Below are 20,274 nucleotides of genomic sequence, written 5' to 3'. Positions count from 1 at the left end.
GTGTAATTGAGTTATTTGTGCAGCGTTTTCTCAGAGTAATGTACATTTTTTTTTGTATTAAGAAAAAAAGATTTAAATAATTTAAAAGAGTATTTCTGAATTTGATAAATAATCATTTAACAACATTAGTGATGCAATATGTTCTTCTGCGCTTGAAAAATGTAGTTTGTTCATTGAAAATGATGAATGACACTTTTAAAACTTGATTTACGTAACGTAACTTAATGTTGTAATACAGCTCGTAATAATTTCATAGTTTCATAGTTGATAAGTCATTCATTTCAAATGCATTTTTGTCAAGTGGCTTATGGCCTATCCTTTATTTTCTCCCTCTTCAAGTAGGATTGCGGAAATGTAAGAATAATTTTTCAGTCAATTCTGACCAACATCTGAATGGCAACTTTTTCGACTAGTTTTAAAACTTCTATTTTTTTGTAAATATGATCATACTTTGTACTTTTGTTTCCAGAATTCATCTCTTAGTCGATGATGAGGAAGTTGATTCAAAGAATATACCAGGAAATTTAAATGTTCCTGCTCCACAAAAAGAAGGTCTTTTCCTTGGTGGATTACCAGATCACATAAATGGATCAGATATGCTTGCATCTACCATTCCTCTGATAGGTTGTATTCAAGAAGTCAACATTAACGATGAGTAAGTTGCTCTAATGAAAAGTATTAGAATTGTGAATGCTTGTTCCACTGAATCCCATTTTAGGCATTGCAATAGTTTCATGCATGGCACTGAGAAAATTTGGGTATAGTACTTGAGGAAGTTGTTGGACTTAAGTCAGCTGTTATGCATATCATAACACGTGACCTCAACAATATAGCAAGTTTTGAGGATGGCGTACTATATTACGCATCCATCCAAATTAGTGTCTTGATGCACACACATACACAGAGAGAGAGAGAGAGAAAGAATGACTGAAATTTATAAGGTTGTTGAAATTGGACTCACATATGTTCAGACAATTGGACTCACTTCCCAGACAATTAAAAATTAAAATTCTCAGGCACTCATATGGTGACTGCAAATCGAGGCTACGTTTCAATAATCCATTGTCAGCTTCTTCATGCATATATATATATAAATGCGTCTTGCAGAACTAAATGTTTTGATAAGGTTTCTTCACTGTAAAAACAGTTTTAATGTTCCTTGAATAATAGTTATAATAATTCCTTGTCGAAAACCATTTCGTCCTCTCCTACCGTCACTCCAGGAACACGTCAACTCACCACAGTGTTAATAAATATTGGTGTTTTTAAAACATTATATACTTTTTCTCCAATGCAGTAAAATCTCTCGTAACCAGCAACAACGCGAGTTGGCTATTTCCAAATACAAAATTTTGCCGGATAATTGGATACTCATTATGAATTTCGAGAATTTGCTTGTTTATATTTCATAGATTCTGCCTGAATAATGAATTTTCGGAGTTGACCATCTTACTTCTTTATGTTGTTTAAAGTTAAACTTTCAATTTTATATTCCTAAACTTTCAATTTTATGTTCCTAAACTTTCAATTTTATGTTCCTAAATTTTCAATTTTATATTCCTCCATCAATTTCGATCTGCTGACTTTTATTTCCATTTTCTTCAGCAATTGAAGTTTAAATTTAAGCATGAGAATATTCCTCTTGCAATTTGCGTTAATAGTCGTTTGCAGCAAACTACTTTGTGAAGCATTATTTGTGGACTTGCCTGCCCTAGTGGATCAACAAACAAGACGGTGATGTTGCAGAATACAAACCTACTGCATATTTTTAATATATCTTGGGCCTAAGATTTTGAGTTTAGATTCAAGTATTCAAAAGTGTCGTTGTTTTGGTATTACCGGTTACGAGAGATCTTACTATATTTTTCAAACTGTACTGTTTTATTCTTCTTTAGTATTTTCGAGTTCTTATTCTAAATAGATGCCTATTAAATTAAATAGTGTTGTTAATAATCAACATATTCACTTCACCTGACTTGAAGATCAGTACAAATATCATACCAAGACATTTGAAAATCACTTCTTATCTGTATTGTTTTTCACTGTCACCATTTGGTTGCTTGAATGAGTATAATTTTAATTTTTAATTATTAATTTGCATCCAGTTACATCATTAAAATATCATAGACAATTTATTGACACCTAATGAACCGTCAGAATGTTACCATAAGTAGTTCCTCCGCCGGAGTATTTCTTAGCTTGCAAGAGAGATTCAGATTGTAGGTGATTTGATTTCAGAACAGTCGGAGGATGTACTTGCACACTGTACTCTTCGATTTGTGAAACAATGGATTTTTTTTGTCACGTTATTCATGGAATTTTTGTAAAAACTATTATATTATTTATGAGCTATATAATTAAATAACGACTTTCAGTCGGACACACCCTTCAATAGTATTTAATAGTCATATTTAGCTATCATTATACAAGGATTTGTGATAAGTCTTGCAATATTCTGCTACACAATATATATATATATTATAATGAAAGTAGATTAACATCGAAGTATAGCTCCTTGTGCTGGACTATCTGGTGCCACCTTCTTGCCAGTTTCTCGATACCACGTCTTGTTCTTACAGGCAAAGAAGTCAGTCTGTTTCCACCTCCTCCTGGTTAGTGAAGCATCGTGATTTCAAGACATGCACCATGAACCTAAGCAGGTAGTACTCGGAAAGGGCAAGATCAGAACTAAATGCCGGTATGGCATTAGTTCGATAGCATCAAGTTCCTTTATCTTTTGTTGCGTTATTCGAGACAAGCGTAATTGTGCGTTATCCTGTTGTAGCAGGGCGCGCTTTCAGTTCACCAATGGAGGAAAACTTGGGCGTAGTGAAGTATACATCCGCCCCAGCTGTTCGGAATAAAGGTCGGCATTGATCGTTAGAAACAAACTCGAAGTTAATTACTTTCTCGTAATTCCATCACACTCAGAGCAGGGCCGTCCGAAACGGTCCTGTTTGATGACCGGTTCTGAATGTTGGCCCTTGCTCAACCATTGTTTTTGCACATTTGGATTTCGGAAAAAACATCCACTTTTCGTTACATATGATAATCCGTGTCAGAAAACGCACAGTTGTCAGCATACATCCACTCTCCTCTGGGTCTGAGCTAGGGTCAACTAATGTGACAGTGCGGAAGCTCCTAATGGCTTTCCCGAGTTTGTGAAGGTGATGCATAACATTGGATTCGGACAATCCTCATGTACTGTTGGATGAATTTGCCTCAATGGCGCGTCGTATTAATCTGTTACTTTGGGGCGGCTGGATTTCAGATGACCGACATGTCTACATCCTGCACGAAATTTCTGAAACGAATTGACTTGTTTTAGGCCATGTATTATCAGTTGCTATGCTATGGTTCACTGCATCTTCCCCTTTTGCATTACAAATGTTTTGAGTTGCTGTCGCAGCGTTATGCCCAAGTTCGAACTCTCATAGCAACAGTTCATGTATCAGACGTTGTCGAGCACTTATCGTCATTACCACTAAATACTAACTGAAGATACTGAAGGAGTGGTAGCCTCTGTGCTAAATAGTCAGCTTGCCACATTATCTCGTGAGGCAGTTTGACTTTGTACTTACGGTCGATGACGGCGTATACACACGACTGCTGCTTAGGTTGCGAAAATACTACAAAGTTTGTGACTCTCTCTTATAGTTTAGTGGAAAATATGTTAGTTGTGAAGTTTTTGAAGCCATTTGAATTTCGTTTAAAATAGTTTAACTATACATATGGTTGGGACTTCATGTAAGATAGTTAACTATTGTTGCTGTTCATAGATATTGTAATTTAGCGCGGAAGACCCGGGTTCGATTTCAGACAGGAGCTCATGTGGTTCGGATTCCACGTTAATCAGTAGGTCTCGTCTCATATAGCCTCGCTGCTGAAAGGGACGTTAAACTTAAAATAAACTCAACTCAACTCGTAATTTAGCCATCGACTTTTGTTGCAATATACGCAACATAACAGGCCCAACCCGTAAATCACATTATTATTATTATTATTATTATTATTATTATTATTATTATTATTATTATTATTATTATTATTATTATTATTATTATTATTATTATTAATGTAAAATAGCAATATTTACTCGTCTTTATTTAAGGATTGTATATAGTAATAAAGCAAATCTTAAGAAATACGAATTATATTGCTTATAAAATAACATCAAATTATTGTAATAAAATGCTATTTTATGATGTTTGTTATTGCAATAAGGTAAAATAGATATAATTGAATCTTGGAACAACTGATTTCTTAATCATTGTCTTATGTTTTCTAGCATAATGAAAATGAATGCTCCAGTGACCTTCAAAAGCGCTGGCATTGGCCGAGTAAGAGTATCTCGGGACTCAAGTGAATCAGAACGTGAAACAACAAGAAATGGGCGTCATTTACGCCAGTGTCAAAAGTTTCAACATTATACCATTGAAGAAGGTGCAACAAAATTTGGTGATAAAAATGATAGTTACGTGAAAGTGAAAGTAATGCTTACAAAGCGAGATCTGCATAGAAACCAGAACCCGTTAAATATAACATTTGATTTTCGAACACATTATCCGAACGGAATTTTGTACGTGTGGAAAGTAAGTATTGTTGTTATTATTAAATGAGCCTATGTTCAGTACGGCTTTTTGTAAATTAAAACTAATTTGACTTGTTTTAGGCTATGTATTATCAGAGTAATTCATTATATTTTTTATATAATAAATTAATGAAGTGAAAATAGTAATAAAAAAAGCTTTCCTAAAAGACAAGGAGGAAAGTCCTTATTTCGCTTTTTAAGAAGTCTAGAGTGAGATGTGTGAGTTTGTAGACTTAATGCTGTAAGGTAAACAGCAATGGAACGTCATAGAAAAAAGAGACGACAGGGTGGGTCCTGGGAGATAAATTAGAAAGCAGTGTTGTCGAGGTTAAACATTTGGGAGTCAGTTTCAGACTGTAGAGACTAATTTTCTTACAATACTGTATCTATATTCTAAGATAATTGTTATTGTATTACAGATATAATTACGACTAATTCGTACAAATGCTTGGGAACTTGTATAGTTTTCCTTTGATTATTGTTTTGGATGTTGCTTGTAGTATGCACAAGCGCAAGAAAGGAAACAAGGAGTGAAAAAGAAAAAGAGAAACATAAAACATAACTATTTCTATGTGTAATTATTTTTTCATACTTTACGTATCAACTTTTTTTTTTATCATAAACAGAAATTTAGATCTAACACGTTAGTGTTTTTCAGAAGTAAAAGAATGATTTACCCTTCTCTGATTGTTGACGCTGTTACCGTACAGTGTGAAATATAAACAAATTTACAATTTCGAAAATGTAGTAGCATTGTACCAAGTAATACAATTGTTTTGAGTTTTTTTTTAAATAATTTGAAACAGAATAAAATGTAGTATTTTGTTAATTAAAACATAAATTTGAACTAACCTTATAAAAAAATGTTTTCAGGGAGTGAAAGTACGCCAGTTCTTTATGGCATCTTTAAAGAACAAGAAGTTAATTTTAACACTACGTGGAAAGAAAACCAAAGACATCCCTTTTAAAGCAGATCATTTACACGACGGAACGTGGAAAAAAGTAAGTTTCAAAAAATGTAATCACCTAAGAATTAGTATGTTCTTTCATTTACTAAATAAGGTACTTCTTTGTATGTAAGTTCATCTAATTGTCTGGTCAAAATATTTTAGATAAACTATTAATAAAAAAGTTTTTTTTAGATACACCTTAGAAAATTGTAGAATATCTGATACTATAACGTTTGTGTCATTAAATATTATTATTTTTTGAAACTATGGAACTGAATACAAACTAATGCAGTTCGTGTACTTAAATGATACCAAATATAACTGCCTAGAAATCACGTATTTTTATCTATTATAAAATTACATTACATAATAGTAGTATAATTTACACTAATAATGTTCGAATCCATTCAAAATTAATAAAATGGAATAACAAAAGAATAAGAGATTGTTATTCAGTTTTCATTTTTCGTTAAATAAAAGGCAAATTGCTATTACTATGTCTAATCTGGCCATATACATTTACATTAATAATAATAATAAATTAATAAACTATTATTGCTAATTTTCTAGAATATATTAAAATTTTAATAGAATATTAAGTTGTTAGGCTTCCTGCTTAAAAAAGGATATCTATTCTAAATACTTTTAATATACAGTATAACAACATTATAGTTATAAACCTACAGTACTACCTACATATTTTTTGTACGTTGTAACACTATTTACTAAACAAATGTGCTTCGTTTCACAGTGTAAAACCACGGCAGACTTCCAAACTATGGAAATTCAATATTCAAACTTGAAGTAGTGTATCCATAACTACTGGTTGCAACAGATTAATAAAATCAAAGATAAAACCTGTTCCTTGGACGCTGAATCCATATTTTAAAAAAGCCATTACTCGCTATATCTTACAAATTTGTTCTATAACGTTAAAAGTTGAAACCAGATATTGTTAATTTGAACCATTTCCGGATTGAATAGATGGTTAAGGGAGGAGATAGAACCTACTCTTGGGAAGCAGAATAGATTACAAAAAACTGCATCTCGATATCTCTTACCATTTTTGCTTTATGAAAATCATTATTGAAACCAGAAGTAGTACTAAATTCGAATCTTTCCGGTTTTGATAGTGTGTTGCGGGTTGTGATGATATGTTCTCTTGACACCTTGAACCGATTGCAGGAAACACCTTGTCATTGTATATTACAATTTTTATTCTATGGTGATAAATGTTGAAACCGGAAATCGTTCGTATGAACTACTTTTGGTTTGAATATAAGGTTAACGGAGGAGATGGAATCTATTCTTGGAACTCTGAATCAATTAAAAAGAAAAAAAGGATCTCGGTATCACTTAGCTCTATAGAAACCAGTATTGAAACCGCAAGTAGTAGTAAATTTTAATCACTTCCAATTTTCGTAGAGTGTTGCAGGTTGTAATGATATGCTCTCTTGAGAGACTGATTCGATTACAGGAATCAGCTTACCGCTATCTATTACCATTTCCATTCTATGGCGATAAGTGTTGAGACCGGAAATGGCTAATATTGAACTACTTCTGGTTTTAATAGGGGTTATCAAGAAAATGGAACTTATTCTTCAGACAATGATTTGATTGAAGAAATCCGCATCTCGATATATCTTGCCGTTTTTGCTCTGATATCTGTCAACAGACGGACGGACGGACGGACGGACAATTCCATTCTATAAAACTTCCGGCACTAATCCATAGCATAGTTTGGAACTCTAAAACTGAAAACTACATACCAAATTATAAGTATTATCAATTACAATGAATCATTTACTAATTAACTATAGAAATAATGAGAATAAAGAAAACTCTATTGTATTTTTCTTCATAACTTTTGTGCGCTAGTGTGCTCTCGTGACTTTGAGAATCAATTTCGTGAGAAAGAGAAAGTAAATATTACTTGTGTAGTTTGACTTTTAACTTTTGAAACTCCAATTGTTTTCATTTATTTACTTTCATTAAAATTATTTTAACGTTTTTTGTATGTTATCCAAATATTCCTTGTATGATCATTTGCTAATTACTCGCATATTTGTTGAAACACTAAAATATTTCATTATCATCATCACTAGAATCTTATTTGTAGCTTTTAACTTTCGCAATAAATAAATAAGTAAATAAATAAATAAGTAAGTGAATAAATAAATAAATAATAATAATAATAATAATAATAATAATAATAATAATAATAATAATAATAATAATAATAATAATAATAATAATAATAATAATAATAATAATAATAATTTTGTCAGTTACAATTTATCTTCAATTTGTTTTGCTAATCATAATAATAATAATAATAATTATGGACTATGTACTTTTACGAGCGGAGTGTCTATCATTCAAAACCTAGGAAAATTTCTATAAAATATATTCCTATGAAAAATAAATGAAAATTTCTATAGGTCTATTAAATAGCATGCGAATTTAAAGTTTGTATAAGTATACAGTCAATAATGCTTTCAATTTACTTTCTTACTTGTCTATCTAGCATAGGATGTGTACATTCACATTTGCTCATCAGTTTTATCTCGCATCTTACTCAAAGGAGTAAAATTTATGTTTAACGTCCATTATATAAATATATTCCTAGCCATTAGTTTGAGCCTCACATCTTACATAAGGACATACAAAAATTACTATCAGGTAGCTGTCGAATATAATAATTTTTAACCTTTTAATGGGCAGTGTTGCTCTCAAGCAACATCGCATTCTATTGCCTTATCCGCACGAATTACAACTTCAGTGATCATTTAATTGACATTATTGCTTTCATACAATATTCGTATACATAATTTTCGTGTTACTTCTTTAGATACTTCTAATCTTCGTCAACAGGGGACAGTCAAATTTAGTATTGTAGAAGCTTTATCTCCTACGTTCCGCGAAAGTTATTATGTGGTTTCTTGCTCTGTAGGAAAATATTTCAACGAAACTGTTACTAATTATTCAGAGTATTCTTATGATATTTTACCATAATAGGGCAATGCTGCTCAGTAGCTACACATAAAACCTATTTTATGGCAATGTTGCTTTGAAATAAACACCCTGTATTTTGTAGTCCAAGTTCAAAAATACTTTAAAATTTACGAAATTATGATCAGGAAGACATGGTTCAACCATAAAAGCAAACTAAATATTTTAATGGTAATGCTATCAATGCTTGCCCATTAAAGGGTTAAGAATGCTTACCTCTTGTACAAGACTGAGACATGATGAAAATGATAAATTTTGAGATTTTAATTTTACTATATGGTTTTAACGTTGTCATCCTCAAAACAAACTGATTTACTTTACAGGTTACTGTGATAAAAGTAAGAAAAAGTATTTCAATGTACATTAATGGAAAGAAAATTGGGAGAAGTAGAAATGTTAATATTAACTTGCAGAATTTTATTTATTTCGGAGGATTACCAACGTCAGAAACTGAAATTTACGACTTTGTGGTAAGAACATTTATAAATAACACTAATTAATTTAGTTTAAGAAATATTGTAATAATTCCTATTATTAAATGCAATATTTTTCGCGACAAGTATCTTGGCTAGTCATAATTATGTGTAGGAATGAATACTTGTAACTCAAAAATAACTATGAAGTTGAAACGTTAAAAACTGTTTGAATTGCTGAAATATACTAAACAGATAATACAAATTTAATAGAATTATTATTTAGTACTTTTATAATGCAACTTGAGTACGTATTTATGTAGTCTAAGGAGAACATGATCTTCGGAAAGTTGCATCAAATAGTCTTTAAACTAATATAGTTCGAAGTGAAAATTTGACAAGATTCAGTATTATTAGAACTATTCGGTAAGATTATTAGATTTTTTTTTGTTTTTTAATTTCTTATAAGATTATGATGTCATCATCATCATTATAGGTATTCTGCCATTATTGGCATGTCACTTGCTGCAACTGAGAAGCTTCCATGCCTCACGGTCTTCCGCTAATCTTTTCGTCTTCACGTACGATTTCTCTGTTTTGATATCGTCCCTCATTTGTTCCCTTCCTCTCTTGCCTGCAATCATACTCTCTAAAACATCCCTCATGATACAGTTCCTTCTTAGCCAATGTTCCAACCAGTTTCTCTTCCTCTTCTTAATAATATCTACAATAGTTCTTTTCTCCCCCACCATTTCTAACACCCTCTCATTCGTTTTCCGCTCGACCCAGTTGATTCTCTCCATTCTTCTCTACACCCACATTTCGAAAGCTTCAGATTCTAGAAAATGAAGAGAGCAGATAAGAAAAATTATGACAGGAAGAAACAAACTAAAGTGTGGGAATTAATGTTACCTTATCATGATATTTAAAAATATTCTATGAATTGTCTTCTTTCGAAAATCTCTAGATCAGTCATTTACAATTAGATGTGCTGTGACGTCACAGTTTGCTGTAAACGAGATGTAGTCGATCGTTTTACAGCTACACTACTGGTAGATTTATGATGATCAAATACTGCCAACACTTATTTTGTCCCATTCTGCCTATTCCATTGGCTCCATTTCTTTACTTAACCTGTCCTCTCTCTCTCTCTCTCTCTCTCGTTCTTTCTCCTGGCTCTGGTCATAGATCAGACGTGTGCAATTTGGAACTGAGAGTAGATCAGTCATAAAGCACTTACTGGTATCGAGAGGCGCATGAGACAACGTACGAGATAATATTTTCACAAGAATTGAATAGCTATATACAATAGAGAAACTTGTTCATTGTACAGTAACAGCACAGAAACATGAAAAGTGCTATAACTATAACCACAATATTTACTTACTAAAAACGCAGAAAAACTTATTTACTTACTATTTTAGTAGGAAATTTGGTCCTTCATGTTTTGAACTAGTCTCTTAATGTTCGGTGGTAAACTGGATGTTCCAACGCGAAGGATATTTTCAAGGAAAACATCAGTTATTCAACAAAAAAAATGAGATTAAAAGGTTACGTAAGAAATACCTTTGCAGTAACGGATCAGGCGGGCCGGTTGGCTAGTCTAGGTCCTGGAAGAAGTCTTTCTTACACAAATAACTTTCTCGAACTAAACATTTTATCATTAGTTAAACTATTAAACCTCTATATTGTATCTATAGAGATTAACACTTTATTGTTGCAGATAAATAACGCATTTATCAATTACTATAATGTTATCATTGTTTTGCAAATAAGAGTTTCAGATTGAGTTTTATACCAAAAGTTTTAGTGACTTTCAAAAAGAGTTTCCAATTTTCCAATAACTTTATGTTTCAGTCACAAAAATCGGCGCATTTTAAAGGTTGTATTCGAGACTTATATGTTAACGGAACATATTATGATCTCGCTAAGGACGAATATCACCACGTGGGACAATGTTTTCCTAATGTTGAAGGTGGTTCCTTCTTTCAAGGAGACGCATATGCCGTATATAGTAAGTATTTTAGTTTATTCTATTTTTTAAGTAAAGACATTTTTATATTCCAGATACAGTGTGTCTCAAAAGTCCCCTGACATAGGGTAACTCGGTTATTATCAGAGTTACGAAAAAATTTAAGAGGTGAAACCGTCTTCAAACGTGATGATTTCAATCTAAAGTGAAGGAATTCTTTAAGTCGACCGATCCGTTGGGGCTGTACACTCTTTATACGTCCAATGTTAAATGAAAATGCAACTTTGCCATTTACGTGGGCCCATAAGTGAATGAAGTTACTGTTTGAAATGGGAGCTGGCCATCGATACGTTAACATAAAAGACAGTAATTTCATTCACTTATGTTGTGGGTCCAGGTAAATGGCAACGTTGCGTTTTCATTTAACATTGGGCGCATAAAGAGTGTACAGCCCAAACGGCTCGTCCGATTTAAAAAAACTCCTTCACTTTAGTTTGAAAACATCATATTTGGAAACGCTTTCCCCTCTTACATTTTGTTGTAACTCCGATTATAACAAAGATACCCTATATCAGGGGACTTTTGAGACACACAACTTTGTTATATAGCAGTTTATCTTTCTGTTAGGACAAACATAATATTTGCCTACCATACTCCGAACAATCTATTTTTTCTTTCTTCTTTGTTTTCATTCTATTATGATTCATCGCAAGATCTGCTTAATCTTACAGCTCCTAATTCTATTTCGTGCAATAAATTCCTGAATTTTACGTTGAAGTAATTATTATCAGGCTTTCTCATAGCAACTAAATCGTATTATATTCCCCAAGCAACCGTTTATTATTTCATAAAGAAGGCGTACTAAAACTAGTGCCATGCTTGAAAAACGTCTCAAACAACTCAGTCCTTACGTTGAAAAAATAGATAATACATATTTCATTGTGTGTATTTCGGTTTGACGATTTATAAAACTTTGTGTGGGGAAAATATAGTGTCCGTTGCTTTACTGTCTCACCTCATAAGATAGAAGTGTCAGACAGGTACTAAATCAACAGAACCGTGTTGTGATTTGTCACTTTAATACTTTATGAAAAAAATAAATGATTTTGGCTAGGTTTTTATTATAAGTTGAAGTATTTCATTTTTATTTCCTCTTAGAAAATAAATTGTTAACTTTCTCTTTTCATATTTGTAATTGTAAATTGTATTTATTGTTGATAAAGTTATAAATGAATTGTATGACTCATATACTATGACTTTTTAAGTTCATTATTGTGTACACAAAGTGTCAAGAAATTATGGAAAAAATGGAAAAACCATCACAATTATTAGATTGAAAGTCAGAATTATTCATTCATTTGCTTGTTATGCTCTCTGTGGTAATCATTGCGTTTTGTAGTAATATAATAGTTATTACTCGTAGTAATATAATAGTTATTCTTCATATGTGATACGTATTTTTTTTTTATATATAAATAGGTTCATCGTTTAATGTTGGTTCCCTTTTGGATATGGCATTAGAATTTCGAACGTCTGAACAAACAGGGTTGTTGTTGAGTGTCTCAGATCCCGAAGGGTATCCAGCACTTTCATTGGAACTTTATCAAGGAAAAGTAAGATAGTGTCTTTATTCTCGTAGTTTATATATATTTAAACATTTATTTTTTTAAATGGACGATTGCAGCTTATATTGTACTAGTACAGCTGAAGTTAAAAGTTTTAGAGACAGTTGATTACATACATATTATTTCGTTTCTCCAAAATTACATAATTATGTCAAGAAGAGTGATGTAATTATTTTCTTTTTATTTTAAGTTTTATCGCTTAATATATTCATTTGGTTTGGTGTAATTTTTGTCCTGTATTTTTTTCATTGTTTTAGCTCTATAAGTTTATTTACATATTTATTCACAGATGTACAGGGTTCTAAAATAAAAATTTTAACTCGGCCAATCCAATCAATTAATTAGTGTATGAAAAATATATCGTGCATTGATATTTAACAAAATATTTTGCTTGTAATTTTACTTTAGTTGCAAATATGTCAAAGTTAGTTTTTGCTTTTAGGTAATGTTCCTTCATAAAACATGTAAATAAACTCTGTTAATGAAGTTTCATGAAAGCTATTCCGAAATGTGTTTTCAAAGATAAAACAAACTTTCAAACTTTGACTAAAATCGCATTTGTGTTACTGCTTTGTAACCAATTAATACTCAGAATATAATGGATTTCCCCAAATAGATAAGTAATTGCATTGCAAAGTTATATACTATAATCTAAGCTACAATTTTAAAGTAAGGTACATAATTACACTACAAAGTAAATATAATCAAATAAAAGTCAAATATAAATTACTCAGAAATATAAAATTATAAATAGTTTGTGGGACCAGTTGGTATTATCAAGCAGTCTAAAGGCATTAGACTAGCAGTAGCAGGGTTTATCCATTGCATGTTCGAATTCCTCTCAGCCTACAGGTATTATGCAGTGTTCTCATAATTCACTGCATTTTCATCATTTTACATCGTCTCTTTGTGGCTGAGTGGTTAGCACGTGACATTCCAATTCGATCTCCGGCAAGGGCACTTTCTCGGATACAAACCTGTGTAGTGTTTCGGATCCAACATTAAACAGTAGGTCTTGTTTGATACAGCTTCAGTTCTGGAAAGGGACATTAGACTTTAATCAGTCATGATCTTCTTTATCCTGAAAGGTAAAATCATGAAAGTACATAATTCATAGAAGTCGAATTGCTGTCGTGCGTAGTTCCCATGCTTGATTTCTGGTGGAAGCACATGCAATTTGAATCTCTAATATTAATCTGGGTACTCATTTAGTGTTTTCTTGATGGTATGAAAAGGAGCTAAATTGAAGCAAAGTGTATAATATATACAAAATATTACAAAATCAAACTACTCAAGTACATATAAAAAAAATTACGTGCGTATGAAAATTAACTCTCATACTTCTAGATTTTAACGTTCTCTTCTAGTTTATAAAAACATTTATCAGTTAAGAGAAAAGAACTTCTAATTAAGTGATAAGTGGCTATAAAGTTTAACATCTGAAAATTACGAACTTTGGTTGCGCTGATAAATCTGAAGTATTTGATAACACATATACTCATATTCTCTTGTCTCAAACCTATGAAGTTTAAACGTAATTTTTACTTTCACTAATATTATGCATCTACAATACAATATTATGCACAGCAGTAAACATGTAATACAAAAGAAAAGTAAATACATTCAGTGTCTAAAGCCCGTGTCGTTAAAAATAATATATGAGTGTGAGTTAAGTACTTGTAGTTAAATTGGACGCTTGGATGGCAAGTTCGAAATTTTTCAAAATTGAAATTTTCCAGGAGAGAACTTTGAATTTTCAACATCTTATATTTGTAGTTCAATTGGATCATTTGGATGGCAAGTGGTGAAACTCCAAAATTGAAACTTTCCAGGAGAAAACTTTGAACTTTAACATCTTCTGTAAATCGCATCAAAAGTATGTTGCTCACTATTAGCATTAGAAAATAAACTTCATAATTATGTTTTTGGGTGTAATCATAAAAGAAATAGAAATTTTCGTGAGATATTGAAATTCTCTCCTGAAAATTTTCCATTTTGTAGTTATATTACTTTACCTTCAAGCAGTTAAATTGTTAATTAAAAAGAAAACCTATCTTTTGTTCAATTTAGTTGTAAGCCTAAGCATCTTCAGAGATAAAACACCTCTTCTGACAAATTCAACAGAATATGATATATCAACAGAATGATCTTTATGATATAGTGGTTATATTAACATATCTACTAGCACATATCTTCCAGAAAGATCATGACAGATCAGGCCACTCACAACAAATAGAAAAAAACTCCATGCAAGACTATCCTCAGTTAACATATTCTTTCTGATATAGCAAATTATATCTTTTAATAAAGTTTATCAATTTTAATAATTTCCCTCCCTGTTTTTCCTTCCACCTTTTCACATCTCTCACATCTTCAGTATACAATCCCTTATTAGACAACATCGCAAGAAGTTTCTCTGCCACTTTAATTACATTCAATATTATTGTTTCTTTCCTACTGTTCTAAGTACTTGCTTATGAGTATTTCGTTTAAGTCAGCTAAATGTCACTATTTTTTCTCCACATCAAAATTTTGAAAGCCTCTAGCCTAATTTTTCGTTACTTTTCCATATATTCCGTATACTTGCCCCATTACAATAGTCCACACAAAACATTTCATAGGGGCAGCGGTGGTTCAGTGGTAGAGCTTTCTCTTCTAGTGCATGGGGTTCTTGGTTCGATCCCAGCTCGGGGGCCGCGGTGGCTCAGTGGTAGAGAGTTCACCTCTGGTGCTTGGGGTCCCAGGCTCAATCCCAGCTCCCGTCAAGTGAACTTTGTGGTGGACAAACACCGTGTGCATGGGTTTCATCGGGGTTTTCCCGTTTCCTCCCACTTTCTTCATTCCACCATTTCATTCATTTCTCATTATCACCGTCTCCTTTAGCCTAGCCGGCGTAACTGTGGGACGTAAAACTTAAAAGATTTACAAAACATTGGTTTCTTCGTCTTCTTCTTCTTCTTCTTCTTCTTCTTCTTATTATTATTATTATTATTATTATTATTATTATTATTATTATTATTATTATTATTATTATTATTATTATTATTATTTTACTCTTTATTCAAAGATCCATAAAATACTTCTCTCCCAAATGCTTCTTTCGTCTCTACTACCTTTGCTTCGTACTTTTAGTTCATTAATATCGTAGTTTACGTATTGTGGTTATTTCTTCTTTATTATTCTTTTATAAATTTAGAGAATGTGTAATTGTCTTGCATTACATTATTTACTTTATGTACGGACTCTTAGATCATTATTTGGTTACTCATTGTATTTACCTATCACCGAATGTGACATTTGAAGCATATTGATAGCACACAACTCTTGGCAAAGAACAGACGAGATCTAAATTAATATGGTCAAGTTTAAGAAATATGTATCATGTCCCAAAATAGTCAAATTTGCGTGCAAATTGAAACCCATGGAATATCTTGTTTGTTGCGCAAACTGTGAACATCGAACTATATTGTCGCATACCAAAATTATTACTCCAAAATTAACGTAATCTGCAATTATTCAAATTTTGTTTCGTAAATTTATGTAATCATTATAAGTGTGGCTTGAATACAACATCAACCTCTGAATTAAATAAAATAAGTCAGAGTTGTTTTCAAAATCTAATTTGTATTATTGAAACAACCCCAAAAGTTGTTTACTTTATTCTACCACACAAAGATGCAAAACTCTCAGACAAATAAATATGAAAGCCATGTGAAACATTTCATACGGAAGGATTTTAGATTAAGTATTCGTCATTCAATCATTCGTTCTTTGTCTTCGTACTCTACAACAGTTAATAAATCACAACGTAAGTACCAATACATATTATCTTTTCAGATTGATTTCAAATTACGTACCTCTTGTTTAAGCACAATATTTATATTCATTATGTTGAGAATACCAGTAGTTAGCGGCACTAAAACATTTTAAGGACTCAGTTGTTGGAATTGTATTTCTTCGTTACACTTTGCCTTTATTGCATTTATATCTCGCAAGGTTCTGTGCATAACTAATCTGAGATTTCAGTTTTTAATCTGCCTATTAACTTGGAGTTTGATTCTTGGTTGACATTGTCATATCGTGTAATTTTCACAGATTACAATATATAAACTCACACTGATTAACTCCGTCATTATCGCTGATAATTCTGAATGGAGACTACATTTTCATCAACTTGCTAGCTCAGGCTTAGAAGCTTTGAAGATCATAGCCTTTATTGGAAATCGTCGTAACCATTTTCGTCATACCTGAACAAACTGTATTTCAACCTGTTACATGATTCTTTCATGTTTAGTTTCCATGATGACGACATTTCATGTTGCAGACTAATGCAATAACAAGTAAAAAAAAACTCATAATCATAAAAAACAGCTCTTCATTTGATTGACTTTTATTCTGTCCAACACTGATCTTTGCTATTTAAACAGTACTTTTTATGCTCAATGAATTGATTTAGAACTTTGATTGTACATATCGAGTTTCTATTACCATGCAAAGTTTGATCCCGTTCAGATGAGCTCGGTAAAACGATATATAGTGTCCTTGATTATATATATATATATATATATATATATATATATATATATATATATATATATATATATATATATATATATATATATATATATATATATAGATATATATAGATAGATAGATAGATAGATATATAAATCAGATGGTGAACGAAAAGTACAGCTTTAAGCTTTAAACATTTAATTGAAACTGGAATATCTTTTTGATTTCTCACGTTTTAATCTTGCTCCTGTATCGAGAAACAAATGGAATCGTAACAAACATGGTTTTGATAACATTAACCGTGTAACAATAATATTACATAGGTAGAAAAAACTAATCACTACCTTTTTTCTTTCTCCTTCTTATATATTCAATACAGAACGTTTCATTCTAATTACCATAGCATTTGTCTTTTTAATGTTTATTTCCCTTCCATATTCTACGTAGATTTTCCATAAGTGTTCTAACATCATGTTAGTTTTCTGTTCAGATTTTGAAATTTGTATTATATCGTTGCCTATATTATCTACAAACCAAACATTTTAAGTTTTCTGCCTCCTACGAAACACTGTCTTGCCTATGTACACCCTTCTTCGCTAACTTTTTTATACACAATAGATATTAAATAACGTCGAAGATAGGTAGTTTCCATGTCGAACTCATCTTCCAATTACAATCTCCTTTATCATTACTTCTCTATTTTAACCTATTTGTTAGTTGGTATATAAGTTCATTGTAAGTCTACTATTCTTCCATTTTAACTTTAAAAAAAAATAGAAAAATAGTTTCCATCGACAATTTCCAGTTCTCATTCGGTCAGAAACCTGTCTAGATTAACACCATATATACGCCTTCTTGTCGTTTTCTGTAAACTATTTTCATCGATTACTCATAAGAGGCCAACAGTATCTCTTGTAGTCTTGACTCAACCTAAAATCAAACCATTCTTCTCTACTTCGTTTGTTTCTTCTTACGACCTTCTGTTCTGTATCCGAAACACACATTTTGCTGCATTCGATATGATATAAGGTACCAATGCTTCCGTGCTCTTTACATCTTTTCTGCTGCTTGTGATATGATACTAATGATTTTGATGTACTCATATTCCGGTTACTTTTGCAAGTATCATAAGCACATTACATATATATATATATATATATATATATATATATATATATATATATATATATATATATATATATATATACTAGCAGCGTTCACCCCGCTTCGCTGCGGTCACCCCGGAACGCAATAAACTTTGTTACTTAGATAATTTTTACTTTTTCGCTTTCAAGTGATATGATAAAAACCATAGAAGATTGCAGTAAATGTTAACATTATATCGCCTGTCATTTATGTTAACCCGCCCCGCTTCGCTGCGGTCACCCCGGAAGTTTTCGCTTTCAAGTGATATGATAAAAACCATAGTAGATTGCAGTAAATGTTAACATTATATCGCCTGTCATTTATGTTAACCCGCCGAGTGACACGGTCATGCGGGTTGCATATAAATACGTTTATTTTTACCTATGATGAACTAACAAAGGATTTGTACGTTATGGACACTTGAATGGTCAATTATCTCAAGACACTGGTAATTAAAAATTAAAGTGATATGATAAAAACCATCTAGGGTCCAAATCCTAATAACCCCCCAAAAATAAAAGAAATTGGTTCAGCCGTATTAGCGTGATGAGGTAACAAAGGATTTGTGCGTTCTCTTTTATATATATAGATATATATATATATTAAAAATGTATGAAATATGCTATAACATTTTTTTCAGAATGAATCCTTAGAACATTCAAGATTATAGAAGGACCATTTTGGAATTGTTATCACAAAAATAATGACAATATTTATACAACTGTCCTATTATAATCGTGGACGTTTCGAAGATTTTTTAAATCATGTATATATCGATAGAATACTTAAATAGGAATTATCTTAAATAAAGAGGCATATCAATGTCCGTAAAGTTGAATCAAAATGATTTATGCTTTAGTACCTTTAGTTATGAAAAACAAAAGAAAGTTTGAGAATGTTGCAGCATTACTCATAATTTGAATCACTTAGTTTAACTTCCATTTCCTTCCACAACATAGCATTATAATCTACCATAAAGTGCAAAAAATAACAGGAAAATAAAACATGTTCTAATGTGCAATGTTACTTTTACACCATACGATAGAAAGTGCTATGGTATTGCCTGTTTAGCGTCGTAGCATATTGTTTAAAAATTTCGCTAATATGGAATTTGTTCTCCTAAGGTTGTATTGGCAGTGGATATGGGAGATAGACATCCCTTCAATGTAACACAAAGTTTCACAAACCCTTACCATTTATGTGATAATGAATGGCACAAAATAACTGCAAGATACGAAAATACTCAACTAACACTGAAAGTAGACCAAGAGATTGAGCAGTACAAATATGGAATTTCATCGAGGGAGAACAACGGTGCAAACACATCCGGTCCCCTGTATATAGGAGGTCTTCCAGGTGAGTTTATCGCAAACTTGAGTGATATAGGGTCCTTTAGTAGATATGGGAGGAATCTTTTTGTGACAGAACAATGTTTTTTTTTTTCTCTTTCGTGACAAGTAGTAAACAAAACTTCTGGTATGTGAGCCTAGAATAGCAGAGCTTATTGAATTAAAGTAATTGTTAAAAGCAATCCATCAATAGATGGTAGCACGGTAGTCTTATCTTTCCAACATATTTTTCCTACAGAGTAATGATATTCACAATAATTCAGTCAAATTGAACGATGAATGTTGAAATTTTGGCCATAGACAGTTGAATAAAACTGTTAAAATTTTTCTTTTGTTTGATTCATTGTTAAAGAATATGAAGTTTAGCTGCATAGTTTTAGTATTTAATCTTTTCAATAGTGAACAGAGAATTCAAAGAAAAATGTACACGGATGATAATTCAGCTTGTGATTTAACAAAATTTTAACATTAATTGCTTATTTATTACAGTTTAGTGAGAATGTCAGCAGTGTGGCTGTTTGTTCCCGTCACGAATTTTGACATTATTCTCTTGAAACTGAATTATACTATCATTTGGTTAAAAAAATTATACATTGAAAGATATTTGAAACATCAATGTGCTTTAAGAGAAAAGTCAAGAAGTTCGTATTAAAGAAAGTGTATTACAGTTTTAAAGAATTCTAGAGGATAAAATTCTATAA

General features: G+C 31.6%; 1 protein-coding gene across 4 annotated transcripts in view; it reads left to right on the top strand.

Annotated features, from left to right (window-relative positions):
• Nucleotides 1-20,274, top strand: part of LOC145674111 (laminin subunit alpha-2-like) — a 174,586-nt gene that overhangs the window by 148,075 nt on the left and 6,237 nt on the right. For all 4 annotated transcript variants that reach the window (XM_081743938.1, XM_081743936.1, XM_081743935.1 and 1 more), the window contains 7 exons: nt 470-655; nt 4,289-4,592; nt 5,465-5,593; nt 8,877-9,023; nt 10,824-10,980; nt 12,418-12,551; nt 19,349-19,580. In XM_081743938.1, the coding sequence (XP_081600064.1) occupies nt 470-655; nt 4,289-4,592; nt 5,465-5,593; nt 8,877-9,023; nt 10,824-10,980; nt 12,418-12,551; nt 19,349-19,580 (1,289 nt within the window). The remainder of the gene's footprint in view (nt 1-469; nt 656-4,288; nt 4,593-5,464; nt 5,594-8,876; nt 9,024-10,823; nt 10,981-12,417; nt 12,552-19,348; nt 19,581-20,274) is intronic.

Source organism: Thermobia domestica, chromosome 2 (assembly GCF_964235325.1).
Source record: "Thermobia domestica chromosome 2, izTheDome1.hap1.1, whole genome shotgun sequence".
Classification (NCBI taxonomy): Eukaryota; Metazoa; Arthropoda; class Insecta; order Zygentoma; family Lepismatidae; genus Thermobia; species Thermobia domestica.
The sequence above is the reverse complement of the archived record's forward strand: the minus strand, read 5'-3'. Positions and strand labels throughout refer to the sequence as shown.